At 39.6% G+C, this 24255-nt stretch overlaps 2 protein-coding genes across 2 annotated transcripts in view; one reads left to right on the plus strand and one right to left on the minus strand.

The window, feature by feature from the left end:
- The first annotated feature begins 286 nt into the window (after positions 1-286).
- On the plus strand, positions 287-23780 carry LOC100923284 (cholesterol side-chain cleavage enzyme, mitochondrial). The gene is made up of 9 exons (XM_003754971.3): positions 287-731; positions 9656-9811; positions 12370-12569; positions 15267-15470; positions 16564-16724; positions 18892-19058; positions 19318-19396; positions 21119-21307; positions 22614-23780. Exons 1-9 carry the CDS (start codon positions 436-438, stop codon positions 22734-22736), a joined length of 1575 nt encoding a protein of 524 aa, XP_003755019.1. The 5' UTR covers positions 287-435; the 3' UTR covers positions 22737-23780.
- CCDC33 (coiled-coil domain containing 33) overlaps positions 22317-24255 on the minus strand; it is a 205347-nt gene continuing 203408 nt past the window's right edge. The window contains exon 22 of the transcript XR_004232550.1: positions 22317-22730. The gene's annotated coding sequence lies outside the window, so the exon portion shown is untranslated. The remainder of the gene's footprint in view (positions 22731-24255) is intronic.

Below are 24255 nucleotides of genomic sequence, written 5' to 3' on the forward strand. Positions count from 1 at the left end.
AGGCTAAAGGCCTTCTCCTTGACACTTCTTTCTCTGGAAGGAATCCAGGGGGAGGAGAGAGAGAGAGAGAGAGAGAGAGAGAGAGAGAGAGAGAGAGAGAGAGAGAGAGAGAGATACAGAGAAAGGTGGAAAGAGGGCAGAGAGAGACAGAGAAAGAAGATAGAAAGAAAGAGACAGACAGACAAAAAGAGAGAGAGAGGGAGAGAAAGAGAGGAGAGAGAGAAAGACACATAGTGAGAGACACAAAGAGAGCAGAAATTGAGAGAGAGAGAGAGAGAGAGAGAGAGAGAGAGAGAGAGAGAAGGAGGGGGGGAGAGATATCAGTGGTTGTGACAAGCTACTTAACCTTGAGCTAGTATTGTTATAAACAGTGAGTTGGGTGACCTAGGAATAGTCCCATTTCTGTCAGCAACAGAAGCAGCAGTACCTGGGGTGATGTTTACCAGGGGAATTTCACAACAGTCAGCTCTGGCTAAGCGCTGTCGTTACCTCCTTGGTTCACCAAGACAAGATGGTTGGACATCTAATGTTCGGAGAGTTCAGCTGCCAGCTAGAGATAGTGACCTGGCCACCTTCCCTCTCCGGGATCGGAGGCCCCGGCCCTTCAACGAGATACCCTTAAATGGAGCCAATGGTTGGCTGAATCTGTTCCACTTCTGGATGGAGAATGGGATACGGAACCTGCATATCCGAACCTTGCAGGGCTTCCAACAGTTAGGACCAATTTACCGGTAAGTGAGATCCCTCCACAAAGGTGAAGGCAAGGTAATGTCAACAGGCCTAGGAGTAATTTTGATGTGATCTTTTATAAACATTCCTTTCCATAGTCTAGCCTGTAGGAGTTTGTTTTGGGTTAGTCAAATTGCATGTTAGAATTGTTAAGAGGAGATGATTTGGGGAGTTCTTGAATTTCCCTGCTGACTTTACAGAGGGGTTCTTAATGTTCTTAGACCCTGGGACAGTTGGGGTGATGCCTATGGATCCCATCTTAAAATAAGAATGCTTTAAAATAATTGAAGGAACGATCCACAACTTCCCTGGAGGACTTATGATGAAAAATGCTATCCATACCCAGAGACTGTGGCTGAATACAGATTGAAGCATGCTCTTTTTTAGACTTTAGTTTTCTTGAGATTTTTTTGGGGGGGAAGATTATATATTTTCTTTCACAACATGGTTTTTATGGAAAAAATAAAATTCAGAAAAAAAGATTTGGGTAATGTTTTAAAAAAACTAAAATAATTGAAGGAAATGCTGACTTTCAGTTAGAGTTTATTAAAAAAAAAAGAGGATCTTTTAAAAAATTATCTAAGGTCAAGGACTTTGTGAAGTCTATCCAAAGATCTCAAAGAATGCTCCTTGGTCAATGTTTGTTTGGAGATAACTGAACCCCTTCCCTACCCCTCACACAGTCAGACCTGTCAGGAACAGTTTCATCAGGGATGCTGATTTTTCAGTCTTTCTTGGGGGACACACATAAATGCCCTTTCCCTAACTCTGGCCCAAGTTCCTCCCCATGTCTTGCTTTGTTTATCCCACCCTAATCCCTAATCCCTTCATTCTGGTATTTCTCTCTTTTTTGCTTTGTTGCAGACTAGTCTAGTAAAGGAGAAAGAAATACAAATGAATGTTTTGTGGGGGGATGTATGTGTGTTTGTGAAGTTGCAAGACTTGCTAAGTCCTGACTCAGCCTTTTTTCTTCCCCCGCTTTATTACTTGTATCTTTCTCCCTATAAACAGAGCTACCATTCTTCCCAGGGATTATTGATTTGGTTTCTGAGATTGAGGTGGGACAATATAAGGACTAGAAGCTAGTCTGGATTCAAGTTTTGGGTTTGCTACTAATTAGAGGTAGCTAGATGGCTCAGTCTAGGTCTGAATCAAAAAGACCTGAGGTCAGATCCAGCCTCAGACACTTACTAGCTATATGATCCTGGGCTCCTGTTTGCCTTAATCCACTGGGGAAGAAAATGGCAAACCCACTCTAGTATCTTTGCCAAGAAAGTCTCCCAGACAGTACTGGCATGCTACCACAGTCACGGAGAGTCTGACATGACTCAGTGACTGAACAACAGATGCATGGCTTTGAACACAGATTATTTTCAGAATAATCCTAAAAATCCTAAAAATTGTAATCCTAAAACTGATTTAGGATTACAATTCCCTCATTTGTAGAATGAAGGGCTTTTTCACTTTTACTGGGTCCTGGACTGTTAAAGCCTAGAGAATCCTTTGCAGAATGTTTTAAAATGTATTAAAATACAGAGGATTGCAAAGGAAATCAATTATACTGAAATACAATCATACACACACATATATACAAACAAGATCACGGACTCCCATGTTAAGAATCCCTGGTTTAGAGGCTCCCTCTATTTATGATTCAATGATTTCTACCGTTTGATATTCCCAGATAGCACTTGTTACAATAAGTATTTAATAAATGCATGTTGCTTGTCTAGAGCACTGAACGGGACGTCTCTCCTTCCAGTCTTCTGAAAACCTTATCTCCTTTTATTTAGTTATTCATTTGCTTTTCTGGGAGGTCTAGAGAGAGAAAATGTGCTTAATCAATCTTTCCTTAACAGAATTTTAATGTCATCAAACAAACATTACTTTGTATTTACTAAAAAGAAGATTCTGTTCCTGGTATGTTTGAAGACACACATTAAGCACTCTTTGCTTTCAAGGAGATTATGTACTGTGATCCAAGATGAAGCAGGTACACAGATAAGTGATGCAACTATATAGGGTGATGTGGAAACAAAGGGATACTAATTATTCTTGGGATAATGGATGGGCTCGTGGCCGAGGTGGCTCAGGACTGGACACCTAAAGAGAGAGGAAGATTCTGAAGGGCAGAGATGAGGAAGGATGGAGGGTCGGGCAGAATGGGTTGCTTGAGTAAATTCATGGAGCCAGTAGATGGAATGCTGAATTCTGGTATCAGCCCAAGATGGCTGAGTCACAAGCAGGGTAATGTAAATATAATTAGAAAGGCAAACATGGAAGGCCTTAAATGACAGGTTGGGAAGTTTGTACTTTGTCCTAGAGATAACAGGTGGTTATTGAAGGCTTTTGAGCAGGAGAATGATGGGATCAGGTCCTTGGCTTAGGAAAATTCTTTTGGTGGCTAGATGGAATATGGTTTGAATTGAGTGGGAAGTGAAAAAGGAAAGAAATTAAGAGTCTATAACAATAATTCACATGAGAATATGATAATAGGATGAGAGCTCTAAAGCTGAGAAGGCTACCAGAGGCCTTCATTGGACAGATGAGGAAACTGAGGCAGAAGTGAAGAGGCTCGCCTAAGGTCACATAGACAATAAACATCATTGGCAGGATCTGAACCCAGGTCCTCTGGCCCTGGAGATGATGTTCTTTTTACCATATCTTGGGAACATCCTATTTATGTAAAAAAAAAATAAAACTGATGTTATAGAAGTTTTTAAGCTTTGGAAAGCACTTTCCATGTATTATTTCATTTGAGTCTAATAAAACTCAGTGCATTAAGTACGGCAATATCATATCCATTCCACAGATGAGAAAACTGAGAGAGGGGTTACGGGCCTTGTACTTAGATGGCAGCTAAAAGGTGCAGTGGATGGAGTGCTGGGCCCAGAGTCAGAAAGACTCAAGTTTGAATCCACCCTCACATACTTCTAGCTGTGTGACATTGGGGAAGCCGTTTCAACTCTGCCTCAGTTTTTTCAACTTAAATAGAGATCTTAATCGCACTGACTTACCAAAGCAGTTGTGGGGATTAACTGAAATAATATCTGTGAAGCATTTATCAGAATACCTGGCATATAGTAGGCACTTAATAAATGCTTATTTCCTTCCCCTTTCCTGTGGGCACATAGTGAGTGTTTGGGGTAGGATTCCAGCTGAGGTCTGAAGACTCCAAATTTAGCCCTCTATCCACTGTGACATTCTTCCAGGTATGAGTCAAGTCAAGTAAACAAATCTTAAGTAAGCTCTGACCCTGTGTCAGACATGGAAGACAAAGGGGCTGGACTGGGGAGCTAAGTCCGATAGGCAATGGCACCGGATTGAATATGATGAGCAAGGTAGGAAGAAGTGAGAAGATACTGAGAGACAGGGGGCTGAAAAGAAGGGAGGCTGTCTGCAGATAAAAGTCCCCAAAAGAGGGACTTTGGAGGGGGGCAGGTTTAAGTGTCTCTTTCGGACAAGTTGAATTTAAGATGCTGATAAGACAGCATCTTGGGTGGAGATGCTCCTGGTGGAGATACTGGGAGATTCTCTCAGTGGAGATCAGAGCTGGGGATAGGGAGGCATTCTCCAGGGAAGAGGCTGAGGCTGTAAAGAGAAGAGGGAGAAAATCATTCACAGTTAAGAGCACAAAAGCAGAGTGAGCTCACACAGTGTGCTGGTTAGAGGAGAACTAGAGGGGAACAGGGATACGAAAGCTGAGGGGAAAGAGATGGCAGGAAGAGACAGTGGTTAGCATTGTCAGAAACTTCCAGACTAGAATGTAGAGGATTAGCTTGCTATTTACACTGTATTTATCTTTATGTGAATTTGTCTTCTTCATTAGGGTCTAGACTTGTTGTCAGTATGGATTGGACTGACCTGCTGCGTAGGATATGGTAGATTTGTTTATTTTTAATAATAGCTTTTTATTTTTCAAATACATGCAAGGATAGTTTTCAACATTCACTCTTGCAAAACCTTGGTTCAATATTTTTCTCCCTCCTTCCCCCCTTCCCTAGTAAAAGTAATTCAATATAGTTAAACATGTGCAATTCTTCTAAACATTTCCACAATTATCACGCTGCACAAGAAAAACTCAGACCAAAAAGGGAAAAAAATGAGAGAAAAAACAAGCAAACAAGCAAACAATAACAACAAAGAAGTGAAAATACTATGTGGTGATTCAGTATATAGCAGCTGTTTAATAACTATTTGTTGATCGATAGGAGGGATTCAGGAGATGACAGACTTCATCTAGTCCAAACTCCTCATTTGATAAGTGAGTGACCAAGCTGGGGTTCCTGTGAGTTCCCTTTCCTCCCTCCCCCCAATGCTTTCTCAGGGTTCCAGGTTGCCCCCTCTCCCCTGCTCCTCCCACCCAGGATCACTTCTCAATATTCAGGCTTAGATTAATATAACTATCAAGATGCTCGTGGCCCCATGCCTTTCTGCATGAGCAAGTTTCCTTAATTGAGTTAGATTAATTGGAGTTGAGAGATAGCACTTAAACTTCTCACAAGTCTTAGATTTTCTGGCGTTTGGGATCACAAAGACATCTGTACATCCTTTTTATAGTTGGCTACACATGGCTTCATGTATAATGAAAATGCTAAAAAAAAATTAAATATGCCAACAGGGAAGTTATTAAAAATACACATTGGAAATGTTGACATTATACAAATGTTTAATTGTTGCTGTTGTTCAGTTGTGTCCAGCTCTTCACGACCTCATTTGGGGTTTTCTTGGCAAAGATACTGGAGGGATTGGCCATTTCCTTCTCCAGATCATTTTATAGATAAGGAAATTGAAGCACACAGGATGAAGGGACTTGCCCAGGATCACACAGCTAGTAAGTGTCCAAAGTTAGGTTTGAACTCAGGGCTTCCTGACTCCAGACCTGGTGCTCTATCTGCTATATCATGCCCCCCACTCCATATCTAAATTGATCAAATATATAGATAGCTCATGGAGAAGATGAAGCTTGAGCCTGGGGAGGGGGGAGAGGAAGGGGAAGAGAAGGACATGCTTCCTTTTGCCTGATCTTGTATGTGCTTTGCAGAATGTTTTGATCTCATACTTAGATAGAGACAAAGACAAACACAGAGAAACACACAAACAGAGAGAGGTTGACACAGAGAGAGGTAGAGAGAGGAGGGAGGGAGGGAGAGAAGGAGAGGGAGAGACACACATACATAGAGACAGAGACACACAGAGAGAGAGAGACAAAAAGAGGCAACATGACAGGGAGAGAGGGAGAAGAGAAGGGGGTTGGGGAAGGGAAAAGGAGGGAAAGAACCAGAATAGAGAGAGACAGAGAGAACATATTAGACAAAGATCATTCAGAGCTGGGGAGAAATCTTACTCTTTCTCTTTTTCTTCCTTTTCTTTTCTTCCCTTTCATCATACTTGCCTTTTCTTCTTCCAATGGCCATCCAAATCTGACTCCCACTCCTTCTTCTTCCTGTCCTCCTTTTATTACTTTGTTATTTTTTAAAAAAATAATTATAACTTTATATTGACAGAGCCCATGCCTGGGTAATTTTTTTACAACATTATCCATTGCACTCACTTCTGTTCCGACTTTTCCCCTCCCTCCCTCCACCCCCTCCCCCAGATGGCAAGCAGTCCTATACATGTTAAATACGTTACAGTATATCCTAGATACAATATATGTGTGCAGAACTGACCAGTTCTCTTGTTGCTCAGGGAGAATTGGATTCAGAAGGTAAAAATAACCTGGGAAGAAAAACAAAAATGCAAACAGTTTACACTCATTTCCCAGTGTTCTTTTTTTGGGTGTAGCTGCTTCTGTCCATCATTGATCGATTGAAACTGAATTAGGTCTCTTTGTCAAAGAAATCCACTTCCATCAGAATACATCCTCATACAGTATTGTTGTTGAGGTATATAATGATCTCCTGGTTTTGCTCATTTCACTCAGCATCAGTTCATGTAAGTCTCTCTAAGCCTCTCTGTATTCATCTTGCTGGTCATTTCTTACAGAACAATAATACTCCATAACATTCATATACCACAATTTATTCAGCCATTCTCCAACTGATGGGCATCCATTCATTTTCCAATTTCTGGCCACTACAAACAGGGCTGCCACAAACATTTTGGCACATACAGGTCCCTTTCCCTTCTTTAGTATCTTTTTGGGATATAAGCCCAGTTACTTTGTTACTTTGTTCAACATTTACTCTTGCAAAACCTTGATTCAGTATTTTTCTCCCTCCTTCCCTCCCTTCCTTAGATAAAAGTAATCCAATATAGTTAAACATGTGCAATTCTTCTAAACATTTCCACAATTATCATGCTACACAAGAAAAACCAGAGCAAAAAGGTCTTTGTTACTGCTTTGTTACTGATGATGAGAAACTTTGAAGATTTTTAAGTCACCAAAAAATCAGATATACCATTAATATTCAGAATCAAATAAGTCATTCTACTGGAGTGAAAAGTCTGGATTTTTCATCCTGGCCTTGAAGGTTACTTTGTTAAGGATCAAAAAGTTATGGGTAAAAATGATCTGACTGTGGCAGAACAGATTTTTGGGAAACTCCAAGCTTTCTTGTAAATAAGGGAGAAAACCACGTCAGCCTGAGACTTCCACTGATGGCCTCTCTTCTCCTTAAAGCCTGGGGAAGGGGGCATCAGCTGCATCAATTACTTCTCTTACCCTGAAAATCCTAGATTGAAAAACAGGATGCTATGAGATGGATGGGGAGGAGTGTGGGGTGTGGGGACTGGGGGGCTGAGGGGATGGGCAAGGGGTAGCCAAAAGCATTGATTAATCTTCTTCACATATTCTATGGTACCAGCTGACCTTTGGGATGCTCCTCATACCATTCATTTTCATTCCTTTGCATTGGTTGTCTCTACCTCACCTCCACCCCTTATCTGGAGCATCCTCCCTTCTCACTTCCACCTTTTAGAATCCCCAGTTCTAAAACTGGAATTTTAGAGTTCTTCAGAGTTCTGCTCAAGTATCATCTTGTACCTGAGGCTTTTCCTGATCCCCTGAGCTGCTGATGCTCCCTTATCTCCCATTACCTTGTATATGTATGTATGTATATATATATATATATATATATATATATACACACACACATATAAATGTATGTGTCTATATATTATATATACTATATATATTATATATACATGTCTATATATTATATTATGTATTACTTCCATATATTACATGTCATACATTGTATATAGATTTCAATGACTTGTACATATTATATATAAAGTATATATTTTCTATTATATATGGACTTCTATATATTATATATTTCTATATATTATGTATATATTATATGTGTATACTTCTATATATTATATACTATGTATACATTTATCTCTATATTCTATATTCTATCTGTACTTCCATGTTATATATTCTGTATATTCTTCTATATATTATATATATAGGATATATTTTACATTATGAATGTACTTCTATATATTATATTTCTACACATTATATCTAATGCATATGTAACATATCGTGTACATATTTCTGTGTATTATATAATGTATATATTAGATATTATGTATATCCTTCTACATATTATATAAGCTCAGTTTCTTAAATTGTGGTTTCCAACCTCACATGGGCTCTCAAAACTGAATGTGGGAGTTATAAACTTATGATTTGTTATCAGTAACTGTTTGCTTTGTATATCTATTTTATATACTTACATATCTGGGACCATGTAAAAATTTCTCAGGTGAAAAGAGGTCACAAATGGAAAAAAGTTTAAGAAGCTCTGATATAAAGTATATAGTCTATATTATATGTTTACTTCTAAACATTACATATTATGTATATGTCTATATGTACACTTCTAGAGATTATAATGTTATGCATATGTTATATATTATTTTCATGCTTCTATCTGTTATGTATGTTATACATATTTTATGTATATATTCCTATGTATCATATACTTCTAGAAATTATATAATTATGCATGTTACATATTTGCATGGCTTTAGATATTCTATATAATACCTTTTATGCATATACCTCTATGTATTTTATATTATGTATGTATTTATATATGTTATATACTTATATATCTCTATCTATCTATCTATCTATCTATCTATCTATCTATCTATCTATTTTTTTGCTGAGGCAATTGGGGTCAAGTGACTTTCCCAGGGTCACACAGTTAGGAAGTGTTAAGTGTCTGAGACCAAATATGAACTCAGGTCCTCCTGACTTCAGGGCTGATGCTCTATCCACTGTGCCACAGAGCCTGCCTCTTACTTCTAGATATTATAGATGTTATACGCATGTCATATACTATTCTCTCTATATAACTATTACACACACACACACACACACACACACACACACACATATATATATATATATATATATATATATACCTCTATGGACAGCTTGGCGGCACAGCAGACAGAGTACCAGACCTGGAGTCAGTTTCTTGGGAATAGTCTTACAACATGGACATTTAAAATAATAGGTATGTATGCAGTGACTGCAAGCCTGACATACAGGTGACATTATTTCCATTGCAAGCCAGTTAGACTCTCATATCTCCTGAAGGTTCCTTCAGGTGCTCTCTGAAAGTTGGAATTCCAGTTCCAGAGATTGTTACTTTGCTCACCCCCGTCTTAAAATCTGACTCCAGTTTCAGTCACTGAGTAAGCAGGTAAGGGAGGTCTGGCTAGCATTGACTATAGTTAGGTAATAAATGTCAGGCTTGTGGCTGAGCCAGGCCAGAAGGAGGTTCCTGCTCAGGTGTGAGGGATTAGTACAAGGGCTGACTGAACTGGTTTGGGGCTGCTTGGTCCTAAAGACTGATTTAGTGCTTAGAATCAAAGATTTAATCCTGCTTGTCTCGGGCTGTAGGGGCAGATCTCTAGGGTTTGATTTCTGATCTCTTGATTTCATTAACTTTTTCAGGGAGAAACTTGGCAATACGGAATCTGTTTTTATCATCAACCCTGATGATGCTGCCTGCCTCTTTAAGGCAGAAGGACCCTATCCAGAAAGATACTGTGTCCCACCATGGGTGGCTTATCACACCTACATGAAAAAACCTATTGGAGTCCTTTTCAAGTAAGTTTCTTCTCCTTCTCTTGGAGATACAACTTCCTCTCCTCATATCACAAGGGAAGGAATCAAAAGACATCTGAAGAGTTGTGGGGAGGAACCTTTTATAGAATCAACAGAAGCCGAGTAATAAAAAGATCCAGACGCTGGTTCCAGCTCTCCAAGTTTGAGTTGTGTAACCTTGGGCATCCCTTTCCTTGACTTGGTCTTGGTTTTGTAAATCTGTCTAGTGGAAGGAATAATTCCTGTTCTCTGATGCCTCAAAATGTGGTGAGGCTCAGATAAACTCAAAAATGAGAAAATTTGGGGAAAAGTGAAATGTGTTATAACAAAGTTAATGGGTTAGCATTTGGCCATGAGGATGGTGGACATGGTAATAATCACAAGCATCTTTATCAGAACTGGAATGGCAGTCCTGCTCTTTATGTGTCCTCAAATTTTGCTGGGGGCATTGTTTCTTCTGACTGAGAGTTTGAGATTTGAATTCTTGAAAATTTAATCTCTTCTTCTATAGTTTAATAATAATAATAATGATAATAATAGCTAACATTTATACAGCATTTACTGTGTGCTAAAACTGTGTTAAGTAAGCATTTTACAATTATTATCTCATAACAGCCTTGAAGGTAGGTGCTATAATTATTCCCATTTTCCAAACAGAAGTTGAATGACTTGCCCAATCATACAGCTAATAAATTGAGTGCTTAATTACACAGGCACTCCCTATCGCTGCTTCTTGGTATAAATCTCCCCATTTTTTTGGTCTGGGACACTACCTAAAGGTAGTTTGAAATCTTGATGTCATCCTAGGCTCTTTACTGTTACTCACTATCCTTATCCAATCTGTTGCCAAATCTTGCCATTTCTAACTTTATGACATCTCTTATGTCTCTTTGCTTTTCTTTACTCATATAGCCATTAATCTATTCCAGGTTCTCATCACTTCTTGCCGATAGTTGGCTCATCTCTGGAGTTCCTCTTCATTTTAATCCCTTTTCCTAACAGTTGCCAAAATTATTTTCCTAAAATGTAGATCTGATCATGACCCACTGACTCTGGTGACTTTAGGATACATCATTAGCTAATATTTAGCTCATTTAAAAAAAGTATCATTTTTGTGTAAGTTTCATAATAAACATAACTATTAGCACATCATTTATAAATATGATTATAAGTAAATAAATATACATATTTTGGGAGTGGACTAAAACTTTTTTTAATTGATGTGTTCATTCAAAGATGTTTGAAGTCTTTGGAGGAAGTAGACTCAATTCCGTAATGTGACTGAATAAAGAAATGGCTGCACAGAAGTACATTGTCAGTATCTGTTTCTAGGAGAAAATACCAGTTCCTCAGCTTTGCACTGAAGACCCTTAGCAATATTTTGGTTTATTGTTTTCAGTTGAGTGTAATAGAGATGTTGAACAAAAACAAGCATGATAGAAAGAACACTCTGACATGAGCAAAGAGATATGACCAAAGAACTGTAAGGGTTTTGAGGAATAAGAGATAGATTTTGGGCAGGGCGTCAGGGAACACTCATGTCAGATTGTTCTTTGCATCGTGTTTACTTGGAATGTTAGGTCCCCTAGAGCAAAAATACATTGTGCTTTGAGGGTTCCAGAGATACCCCAGAAACGTTAGAGAGATTCTTCTTTAATCCTATCAGCCTAAGTGTCCATCCCTGATGCTTAGCACAATGCCTGACACATAGTAGGTGCTTTATAAATGTTTATTGGTTGTTATATCAAACAACAGTTATTTCACCCCGATATTATTTGAGCAATTGATGTCAATTAGCTTTCTAGATAGTTTCTAGAAGAATTATAAAACATTTTTCTCAAAATTCTTTTTTGTATCATTTTGATCCCTGGTTAGGGGGGAGTGGGCTTAACTTTAAAGCACTTACTATAATGGTTTCTCCCCCAAATTCCCTTTCAAACATGGCCACTTCTTTGCCTGGTTGAGTAAATTTTTTGGGATTCGGCTGTTCCTTTGGCCAGGGCATCCATAAAATCTAACATGGCATGGGATACTGGTTGCTGGGCCTCTGGCAGCTTGCTCTCCCAACTTAATGAAGGCCAAAGCTCAGACTCCTCCTCTGCCCAAGAACAGGAAAGGATGAAGGCAAGGGAGCAAAGAATAATGGTCTACAGTCACAGGCCACCTGGTAGCCCATGTGCCCAAGCAGGAAGAGTCTAAAATTTCTTTCCCCACCAAGTGGCTTATAGCATCTCTCCCTTCCAGTCAGGGAGGAGAGAGGACCATTATCACTCATTAGGTACCTTTTGCATGTATGTGCATTTCTCTTTCAAACACCAGGTTTGGCTGAGCGAGGAAGGGGACAGAAGGGCTGAAATGACAGAGAAATATGAAAGATAGTGATGGGGGTTAGATTGGTAAGAAACCCTTTTCCAAGGTCCTTGCACAGAAAAGAAGGAGCAGTGAGCTATTTGAGTCTCTGGGTTCTCTAACATGGAATAGGTGGAGATGCCTTCATAGATAGTTGGACCATCACAGTCTGTTTCATTACCTTCAGCCTCTTTTATTTCCTTCCTTCTCAGGAACTCTGAAAGCTGGAAGAAAGATCGGGTTTTCCTGAACCAGTTTGTGATGGCTTTGGACTCCATCAACAATTTTGAGCCCCTTCTCACCCCAATTTCAGAGGACTTTGTAAAGAAGATATACAAGGAGATTGAGAGGAGTGACCAAGGAAAGTACACTGTGGACCTCAGTCAGGACCTGTTTCGATTTGCTTTTGAGTGTGAGTAAAGTCTGACTGAAGGAGGGTTTTAGCAATTAAGGACTCATCAATCCATATTTATTATTTCCCTACTACGTTTCTACTGTGCCAGGCCCAGTGCTAAGGATACAAAAACAGACAAAAGAATCCTTGCCTTCAAGGGGAGGGACAACATGAAATAAATGGATGTACAAACAAGCTACACACAGCATAAATGGCTTATGAACTAACAGAGGGAAGCCACTTAAAATTAGAGAAAAGTTTCCTGTAGAAGATGGGATTTTAATTGGGATTTAAAGGAAGGCAGGGAATCCAGGAGGCAGAGATGAAGAGAAAGTGTGTCTGGCATGGGACACAGACAAAAGAAGGCTCAGAATCTAGAAACAGAGTGCCTTGTTTGAGAAACAGCCAGAAAGCCAGTGTGTCACTAGATTAACAAGTATGGGTTGGGAAGTAAGATATAAGGAGACTGGAAAGATAGGAGGGGGTTGGATTTTAAAAGGTTCTGAATGTCAGACAGTATTTTTGTATTTGATCCTGGAAGTAATAGGGAGCCATGGGAATTTATTGAGTATGATGGGGTTGACATAGAATAAATAAAAGATGGAATGGAGCAAAGAGAGACTCGAGGCAGAGTGACCCTCCCCACTCTTCCCCAACAGGCTATTGCAATAATCAGGAGTATGGTGATGTAGAATGATGAGAGTTTCCGGAGAGAGAAGGGGTATTTTTGAGAGATGCTATAACTGAGAAATCAACAGACTTTTGGTGATAGAGTGGATATATAGGATGAGAGAGAGTGAGGAATTCAGAATGACTCCCAGCTTGCAGCTCCAGGGATTGGGAGAATGGCATTGCCTTCTACAGAAATAAGGAAGATAGAAGCGCAGCAAAATGGTGCAGTAGATAATGTGCCAAGTCTGGATTCAAGAAGGGTTCAAATCCAACCTCGGACTAGTCGTACTAGCTGTACGACTCTGGACAAGTCACTTAACTCATCTTTAAAATGGGGATAAGAATAGCACAGAAGGTGATAGGATGAGTGTATAGGGTGGTATTCAGAATAGGAATAGTGGAGACATAGGAGTTACATATTCATGTACTATGAGATTTAAATCTCATCAAACTTTAATGCACTCTATAAATACTAGTTATTTAAGAAATGAGCTTCATCAGATTGCCAGTGGAATACATGATACAGGAAAGATGAAGAGTCCCTGATTTAGAATATGAGAAAATTATTTTGCTATTATTAAGCAAAGTTATCATTTTGTTGCTGTTTTATAAGAAAATTATTTGCTATTACAGACAATCCCAGGACACAAACTCTAATGAGATCAGCCAATTTCATGTATGTAGAATAATCACTGAGACTCATTACAAATGGGTTCACTTGCCTCCTTAAATCCAAAGCCTGATTCTTGGCTTGAGGAAGCAGATAGCTTAGTGGGGGTCTGGAGACAGGAAGATGCTGAGCTAAAATCCTGCTGCAGATGCTTACTAGTTGTGTAATCTGGTCAAGGCACTTAAATGCTGTTTGCCTCAGTTTCCCTATCTGAAAATGGGGGTAAAAATAGCATTTACCTTCCAGGTTTGTTGTGAGATCAAATGACATATTTGTAATCACTTAGCAGAATGCCTGTAAATAGGTGCTTAATAAATGATTGTTTCCTTCTTTCCATCAGTGGAATCTCCGTAGGTTATAGTTTAGTGACTTCTCTTGCATTAATTCCAAATTGTTGCCCCATATCTTTGAACCAGTTTGCCAATCCCCCAACCATGTATTAGTATCCCTCCAATCCTAGTTTTTGCAGATGAGGGACTTGACACTCAGAAAAAAAGTGAGCAGTACATGAGATAGTGAGCAGTACAGAAAGTTCTTATCTTTGAGTCTAATGTACCCTCGACCAAATGGTTTTGTGAGTACACAGAAAGGAAGCAAGAGATCAACAAGATGTCCCTGTCTGATTATGTTTATATCCCATTAAACAAGGAGGTAAACTAGGGAAGGGATGCTACAGTGCATAAAATACTCATCTCCTTGAGTTCAAATCTGGCCTCAGATACTTACTGGACAGGTCACTTCACGTGGGCGCCTCAGTTTCTTCATCTGTAAAATGAGCTGGAGAAAGAAATAGCAAACCAATGGGATCACAAAGTCTAAAATGACCGAACTACAACACTAGGGAAATTTTAGTTGATTGATTATGATTTAATCAATTGATTTTAATTAATAAAATATAAATTATGTCATTAATCATAAAGGTCATTCCATTATGTAGTTTTGCTTAAGTATTTTTGAGAAATATGTTTATGGGTTTGAGAATATTGAGAATATTTGAGAATTTATTTCAGTTAATAAAAGCAAGTTTTTAAAAAGACGGAGTCTTTTCCCCTACTAGGCCCCTTTTCCAGGTGTGCTATAGATATCCTCATAGTTGTTCCTTTTTCCATATTTAAAATAATAATATGACAAAATACATTTCCTAAGATTTACTTTGTAAAAAAGACATTGTCCCTCATAAACTGTCTTTTCTTTCCTAGTCCCTTGTACTGCATCCTGATTAAAAGAACAACAAAAAACCTTGTTTTAACATAGGGTATTAATGACCTTGAGAGGGAAGGCAGAATTCCAGGTCAAGGAGATTCCAGTCATCTGAAGTTTTCAACAAGGCCACAAATCAGGCATATTAATGACAATGATCTCCGGCCCCACAGCTATCTGCAACATTCTCTTTGGGGAGCGTCTGGGGCTCCTGGAAGAGTTTGTGGACCCTGAGGCCCAGAAGTTCATTGATGCCGTGTCAACACTGTTTGATACCAGTGTTCCGATGCTGAATGTCCCTCCAGAATTGTTCCGCATGGTCAGGGCCAAGACCTGGAGGGACCACGTGGCCTCGTGGGACCTGATTTTTGATCGAGGTGAGCTTCCTGGTTCTGAATATCCTTCTGGGGCCACTGGGGGTTCCGGAGCTGGGGCAGGCACAGGTCAGACCCCAAGAGTAAGAGGAGGAGTGAGCACGGAGGAAGGTCTGGGGCAGCTTTCTGACTCCCAGAGGAGATGGGCAGAAACAGGGGAGACCCCCAAGGCAAGTCTCTGCTGGCTCGGTCACTCAGCTGTTTCCCCTTGAGGAAACTCTAGTATTCAATAATGCAGCAATCATGAAGGACACAGTGTTCCCCAGCCCTCACCTGGGGTGCTGAAGGGGTTGTTTAAGGACCTCTAAGTACCTGACAGAGGGTGGGAACAAGTGATGAGTATGGAAAACTATAAAGAACGAGAAGGGGATCTCTTAAGATCATCACAGAAAAGTGCATGTGTACATTATACTGTGCGTGTATATGTGGTACATACATATCATGAATGTGTGCAAATGTTCCTATGTGCATACACACGTGTATGGTGCACATAGGCTCACAAGCAAGCATGTATACATGCATGTGCACATGCAGTTGGTCGCCACACAGTATGAATGTGTTGTATTGCACACACATGAGTGCATGCATGCAACAGCCACACATGTACACAAGATTTGCTCATATATACACATGTATTTGTACGCACATGCACACATCTTCTGCACAAGGTGAGGGCGCCCTGAATTCTAAAATTTAAGAAGTATGGGTAGAGCTAATGAAAAATAATCTACCCTTACGGGTGCCAAGTTCATTAGCCCTTGAGACAACAGAAATGCTAGCATGGCAAAGCTGTCACTGGCAAGATGGCAACGATACCTTTGTCGAGCACTTCATTGTTCTTTCAGGGACCCCAAAGATATTCATGTAAATATGGTCCAGAAAGGCAGAGGGAAGTCAGAGTCATTAAATGGTCAACAGCATTAACATGATCAGAACCCACATTTCTTGACTCCAATGATGAGTTCTTTCTAGTTTTCCCCAACCCCTCTGTTCCTTTTAAACCTCCTCAGCTCCTTCATGTCTCTTCCCCAACCCAACGCTGGTTTTCCATTCAGAGAGACTCCATAACGTTCCCTTTCTTCCTCCTGTCTCTCAGCTGAAAGTTATGTGCAGACCTTCTACCAGGACCAGAAGATGAGGTCGGAAGTCACTAAGTGTTACTCGGGCATTCTCTACTGTCTCTTAGACAAGAATACCATGAATTTTGAAGATGTCAAAGCCAATGTTACCGAGATGATGGCAGGAGGAGTAGATACGGTGAGAACAAAGTGGGGAGAGTGTAAGAACTTGTGCAATGTCCCAAATATTATGGATAAAAGCCAGGTGAGGACCATGTCCAATATGGCAAAAATAGCCCAATATACTGAGCTCTCAGAGCCAGCAGTCACAGGTTCAACCCTTGTCTCTGACATTTTCTACACCTGCAAGTATTTTTTTTTTGCTTGTCATATTTTTATTTAATTAAAGCTTTTTATTTTCAAAAACATATTCAAGGATAACTTTCAACATTCATCCTTGCAAAATCTCATATTCCAAATTTTTCCCTCCCTTTCCCCCACCCCTCCCCAATCCAGCAAGCAATCCAATATATGTTAAACATGTGCAATTCTTCTATACACATTTCCACAAATATCATGCTCATGCAAGTATTTGAACATTGCTGAGCTTTGGTGTCTGTACACAGAGGAACAGGGATATTGGTCTTCCCTCTCTCATGGGATCATTGTATTAAGTTTGGTAACATAAGTAGAACCTGGAAAGTGGTTTACAAACTAGAGAATATTGTAAAATGTTACCATATGGGGGCACTTGTATGTCCCCTCAAAATTCTCCCCATGAATTCCTGGAATGCTCCTTGTGAATTAGTGCTAATTTTTCGAGACTCCCTTTTAAAAATAAAACCCATTTAGACCTTCCTACCTAAGTGTGACTGAGGTTATAAGTCTTTCCCTCTTGACAGGAGGGAACAATACTGGGTGAGAATAGTCACTGAGCTAGGAGGTAGAGAGGTCATTAAAAAGGACAGAGAGAAAAGAGGTGGACTTATAGAAACAAATTTGACAAAGCTCAAAATTTTATGGAAGAATAGTTAGCTCTTCCCAAGAGAATACTTTTTCAGCTGAATAGCAAAATGAAATATTCAAAGAAATACATGTTGAAGGAAAGTGATCCCTTTCTTTTGCTCCTTTGTGAGAAGTTGGGAGTGGGCATCCATATGCTACGCCATGTGTTATTCCAAAAAAGCTTCTGATACATCATCTGATTCAGTAAAAGGCATCTTCTTGTCTTTTTGACATTTAAACATAAAGCTCAGGTAGCACCTGAGACCTCTCAGTAAGAAAGTGGTATATTGACTCAATTCTTTCTTTCCCTCAGAAGTTGGAATGTACTCTGCCTAGAGACGAGCAGGACTTATAACCAGACTGAAAATTTGTGGGGCAAGTTGACGTTTGTGTTCCAAGGCCAAGTCCTTCTAGTCACTGATATATATCAAAGCTAAATGCCACAAACACTGATTAATATAGAGATTAACTGACTAATGTCAATGTCTAAATGAAAAAATGAGGGCAGATAGGTTAATTGCGAAATTGCAAAAGTTTACCAAATTGTGAAAGGATTGTCAGTTTTGCCATAGAAATTTTGAAAGAAATGACATAGAAATCTTGATTTACATGAAAGATAAATTTACATGTTATTCGTTTAAGGATTTTTTATTGTATGAAATCATTTCCTTGAAAAGACCAAAGAGTCCCTTTAAAGGAGGTCTTGGCACATTTGAGATATTTTCAGGAGAACACTACATAAAATAAGATGTGCTTATATAGGCTTTAGAGATTTTTGAAGAAACAAAAACTTAAATATACAAAAATTTAAAACAAGTTCCCAGAATCTTAATTTTCTTGTTTGTACAAAGGGATGATACCAAATCTTTTCTTCTTTATATGATTATTGAGGATTATTAGAACCATTATTAGATTATTCTGTGAAGCTTTAATAGTGCTTAATAATCTATTAGCTGCAATAATGCTATAGTGCCAGTTAGGGCTCCAAGGTACATGTCATTAAATGGGAGAACCCCAAAGTCCTCCTTTATTGACATGGGATGTAGGTACATGATGTATTTTACTTAGGCTGACAGTGATACGAAATTTAAGAGTATGTGTGTTGAGGATGAAGGTGTGAAAAATTAGCTTTAGATCAACTGGGGGGACTCAAGTTTTCTCCCTCCAACCCTCAACTATGTCTTTTTTTATTAAAGCTTTTTCTTTCCAACACATGCCAACACATGGGTAATTTTTCCAACATTGACCCTTGCAAAGCATTCTGTTCCAAATTTTCCCCTCCTTCCCCCCACCCCTCCCCTAATGGCAGGTAGTCCAATACATGTTAAATACATTAAAATATATTCCATTATGTCTTTCAGACATCCATGACCTTGCAATGGTGCCTGTATGAATTGTCTAGGAACCTAAAGGTACAAGATATGCTTCGGGCTGAAGTCCTGGCTGCCCGACGAAATGCCCAGGGAGATGTGAAGATGATGCTTAAATCTGTTCCCCTTCTCAAAGCCGCCATCAAGGAAACCCTGAGGCAAGCCTGTGTCCATCCTGGGGAAGTCCAGATCGATTTGCCTTTCCCCACCCTCCCAAAGCTTCCAGAGAGAAAGGGAGAAGAGGAGGATATTAGAAAGAAATGATAAAGCAGCGACAATTGTGGGAGAGCTAGAAATAGGAAGTGTAAATGAGAAAACAGGTGGTGGCTGATCAGTTGAATTGGGATTGAATTTTTTTCTTGTGATCATGATCATTTTCAGGACTAGTGCCTGTATTCAGTATCCCTTGTCTTTCAGGTTACACCCCATTGCAATCACCATACAACGGTACATTCCATCGGATTTAGTTCTCCAGGATTACACCATCCCTGCTAAAGTAAGCCCCCAAACTAGTTTGTATTCATTCCTACTCATAAGGCATCGAGAGAACCCAAATCATTGTCTTTTTCTCTAAAACTAGATCAGGGAACAGGCAGGGAAACACTCTGGGGATTTGGTTGGGTGATGGTCAATTGCCCTTTTCCTGGGAGGAGGGGAACACATAGAAGGATTTAAGCTTTTTTTTTCTTGCCATTGTTGGGCAGAATCCACCCCTACATAGTCTGAACATTTCATAGTGTCTCCATCCAGAGCATCCTTCTAAGTGATTATGACAGGTGCTTATCATTTCTGGATGAGCCCATTCAACCATAATTTCCTGCTAATGTCTCTTTTTTTTGTCTCCACATTCAAATGCCTGTATTAAGTGTTTCTATGACCTTGTCTGTGCTATATGGGGAAATTTAGTGGATGGGCTCCTTGCCCTAGAAATACAGAGGACAACACATTGACATAGAAGGATAGAGACAAGCTACTAGAAATAGTCAGTCCATAGTATACGTAAATTAGTGTATTCATCCTGAGACTGTGATTTTACTGGGTTTTTAGCAAATGGAATAGGTTTATACTTGTTGTTAGGGAGGCAGGCTCAGATAATAGATTTTCATGTACTAAGGGCTATAGTATAGATGGCAAAGTCTATCAAGACCATCTCAGTTCAAATTCTGACTCACAGTTGCTGGCTGTAGGATTCCAGGCAAGTCACTTACTCTATTTCAGCATCAGTTTCCTCATCTGTAAAATGGGAATGATAGCATCTACCTTCCTACCATTATTATGAGGATCACAAGAGATTACATATATAAAAGGCTTCATAAACCTAGAAGTATAATTTTTATGATGGTTATTATAGAAAATCATGGGGCTAGAAAATCAATTAGCCTTGGAAACAGAAATACAATGCACAGATTGCCTAATGGACTGTCATTGTTTTTTAATGCTGGCACATATGCCAGTGTGTAATTAATTCCTTTTATATTCAGCCAACATTAGATACTGTTATGTATAATGTATTGTACTGTGATCTAGAGAAAGGTAAATAAGGCAGAGTTTCTATGGTCAAGTAATTTCTATGCAAAGAAATACATTGTGATTTGGATGGAAGCTCTGGGAGCGAGGTAGGTGTTTAATGAGGAATTTAACATTTCAACGCTTTCAATTTGGGGGTTAATAAGACCATCCTTTTGGACACAGTAAGGAGCAAGGTTCCTCTTAGAAAGGAAATATCAGCAATTACTCTGCATTAAAATACTGCTTTATGCTTTTTCCAAGTTCTTTTATGGTAATTTTCTTGATTAAGGGATATGGGGGTTGATATTATCATTGGAAAAGATGAGGAAACTGAGGTTCAGAAGTGTGACGTCACTTGTCCGAGGTTCCATGGCCAGTACCTAATTGGTTTCAGTGTCTCCTGACTCTTTGGTGAGGGTTCCTGAGCTAACTTTCAGAATTCCCCCATATGATACATTTGGGATAGTGAAGGTACCACAGTACAGGCTGTCCTGGGTATTTTGCATGGGAGTAATTCTAGTGTATTCTCCTCTCTGTCTTCTTCCAGACACTGGAGTGTCTCCTGACTCTTTGGTGAGGGTTCCTGAGCTAACTTTCAGAATTCCCCCATATGATACATTTGGGATAGTGAAGGTACCACAGTACAGGCTGTCCTGGGTATTTTGCATGGGAGTAATTCTAGTGTATTCTCCTCTCTGTCTTCTTCCAGACACTGGTCCAGGTGGCCATCTTTGCCATGGGGAAGGATCCTAACTTCTTCCCCAACCCAGAAAAGTTTGACCCCTCCAGATGGTTTCAAGAGAATACCTACTTCCGTGCTCTGAGCTTTGGTTTTGGCCCTCGGCAGTGCCTCGGACGGAGGATTGCCGAGTTGGAGATGACTATCTTTCTGATGCATGTGAGTCTAACATCTCTTAGGAAGGAGAGAGGGACTCTCCTTAAAGTTGCCCCAAATCCCTTTCCCTTCTGGGGACTAAAGTCTGTATATTGGAGCCATTTTGACATTGGTAGATTGGAAGGGATTCTTACTCATGAAAAGGTTTCCCTCTCTATCCCGGAGAGAGAAAATAATGAGATGAGTTGTTGACAGGGAGTAGAAAGACTGATGTCTCAGTGACCCAAGTTAGCCATTTTGGGCTCCAGTTCCCTGTTTCACCAGCATAGCTTCCCTCTTAGGCTCCACCTGCTTCTCTGGGTTTTAGATCACAGATACTTGAGGCTAGGAACCTAAACTGATTCTTCTGGGGCCCCAGCAGTCTCTGTCTGATGTGCTATGAGAACCACGGCTGATGTGAAAGTGCTGGTTAGGGGGAAGATCTATGTTCTCAGGATCTTGTAGATAAATCTTTATCCCAGGGAGATGGGGAGGGGAAAGATGGCAGGAGGACTGGAATATTTTCTCCACCTACCAGGGTATATAAATAAATAATCTCCTGCTGAGGCAGAAGCAGCTCCAAGGTCATTATTGCAGTGTCATAATATTTACAATTTGAAGGAATCTTGGGGAATAATCTATTCTGAAGTGTTACATAGGCCCGGAAGATGGCCTGTACCACTCTTGAATGTAATTGGAATTAGATTAAAATATAATTAGGAATTATTTAACAAAATAAAAGGGAACATAGATGATGTAAATGCATAATTTTCTAAGTCAATGTGTAGCTTACCCTTGTAGGCTTATCTTTAGGTATCATTTAGTGACTCCCATTTCTAGTTGAGTTTGACACCACTGGTTTAGTCCAATAACCTCGTTTTATATCAGAGGAATAACCCTTCCCTGCCCCCACCCTTCCATCATCAATCTCTCAGTCCCCAGAAACTATTGGCAGACCTTGTAAGATATTTGTTTCTCCTGCATCTCTGCTCTCATTGCCCATGAACGAGGCAAGGGGAAAAAAAACACTGTAGACTCTTCCAAGCTCATTTATATGGGACCCCCAGCAATCCTTTTTCCACTTTTAGTGCCTCTCAAGTATTATCCATTCCCATAGAACAAGCTTTCTCCATGGGTATTGCATTATAGAAACCATTCAGGAGGGACTGAAGAATTACACGATGGTAGTATTTGGGGCATCAGCGCAAGACATCGTGTGAGTGAAGAACCTTCCTCGAGCATCTCGTCACTCCAAGGCAGTTTCCTTTTTGGAACTTTGCATTGGAGTCTCCCACCTTTATTATTTAGCCTAGTTCTTTCTTCTTCGCAGATTCTGGAGAATTTCAGGGTCGAAGTCCAGAAGCTTTCAGATGTGGGGACCACCTTTAATCTCATCTTGATGCCTGACAAGCCCATCGTGTTCACCTTCCGGCCCTTCAAGCCCCAGCTGTAACACAGAGAGATAGGACTCCTGTGTATTATTATTATAGAGAGAGGCTGGGGATAGCATCGAGGCAGATCCAGTCAGAGTTGACAAACCCAAATAGATAAGGTAATGGTTTGACTCTGAGCCAAGGGAATTATTTGCCTCTTTATCTAGGGCAGGTCTGTGAACTTTTAAAAATATATATATTTGGAGAATATGTTTCAGTATAATTTGTTTTTTTGATAATCCTGAGCATTTTGTGTAATTAAAAACATGATTCTGAGGAATCCACAGACTTCCTGAAACTGCCAAAGGGATTAAATGACATAAAAAGTTAAGGACCTGTGGTCTATGGATTCTTCCATTCTTATACCATATCTCCCCCAGAGAAATGTAAATCTACTAAAGAAGGTAGATAGGAGCTTTCTTTCTTATTGGTTTAAATTGAGATTTCACTATAAGATCTGCTGTCTCCCATTTTTTGCCTATTAAATATTTGACTGGAAGGAAAACAATACTTTGCACATACAAACTTCTCAAAATGTCAATTTCTTTAAAAAAAAAATAAATTACAAAGATTAGGCTCCTGACTATCATCCTCAATGCAGATTTCTTTTATGAACATGAAAAAGCTGTTTTGCTCTAATCTTGACATGGTTCAAGCAGAGAGAGTCCTGTTGAGTGTAGAAAAGATCATTTTTTTCACATGGATTTGAGGCAACATGGAATGTTGGGATGGAAAGATCTGGTTCTGGAGTCCAAAGACAGGGCTGGCATCTTGGCTCTGCTACTCACCAGTTGTATGATTATGGGAAAATTTCTTAAGCTCTCTAGACCATAGTTTCTTTCTGAGAGGAGCAATGAAGCAGCCTGTTGCCCATTGTCTGAGAGATGAGATACAGGATGCAGAGTAAGACATATTTTTGGACATGGCCAATATGTGATTTTTTTTATTGATTATACATATTAGTTACAAAGGTTTTCTTTTTCTTTTTCTTGATTGGGGATGAATGGGTTGAGAAGATAAATGCTTATTCATTGAAAATAAATGAATAAAAAAGAACAAAACTATAACAAAATGGAGTCCCAATCAATTGACTCTGCCTTAAGGTCTCCTTGGAGGGTGGGATATAGATGGACCTGGATGGTGTCTATGGTCATGTTGGGATAGTAGCCCAATTAGTTTGCTTTCTTATATCTTAGGAGACATAGAATCATCTAGTCTAACCAAGAGGTATTTATATTTCATATAAGGACAACGTCTTAATCTCAAGAATTTGGCAGAATTTGGAGCAAAATTGACAGGGTTGAGGAAGATACATTTGAGTGCTGGGTCTCCCTAGTAGTTCTCAGGTCAAACCAGGCAGTCACCTATCTGGGTCAGGCTGAAAGTTGATCCTATCACATTACATCAAGTCTTTGGAAAAGAGTGGAATAGGATATTTGGGAGTAGGACTACTTCTGACTGCCACTAATTCAAGCAAATCCCCAAACTGTTTTGAGCCTCCCATTGCTCCCTCTGTCCAGTGAAAGCCTTTGGAGGAGA

This window comes from Sarcophilus harrisii, chromosome 2 (assembly GCF_902635505.1).
Source record: "Sarcophilus harrisii chromosome 2, mSarHar1.11, whole genome shotgun sequence".
Classification (NCBI taxonomy): domain Eukaryota; kingdom Metazoa; phylum Chordata; class Mammalia; order Dasyuromorphia; family Dasyuridae; genus Sarcophilus; species Sarcophilus harrisii.

Coding starts and splice junctions, on each gene's coding strand:
- LOC100923284 (XM_003754971.3), top strand. CDS start 436: ATGTTTACCAGGGGAATTTCACAACAGTCAGCTCTGGCTAAGCGCTGT. Junction 12,570..15,266: donor GTTTCGATTTGCTTTTGAGT/GTGAGTAAAGTC, acceptor CCGGCCCCACAG/CTATCTGCAACATTCTCTTT. Junction 19,059..19,317: donor GCCATCAAGGAAACCCTGAG/GCAAGCCTGTGT, acceptor CTTGTCTTTCAG/GTTACACCCCATTGCAATCA.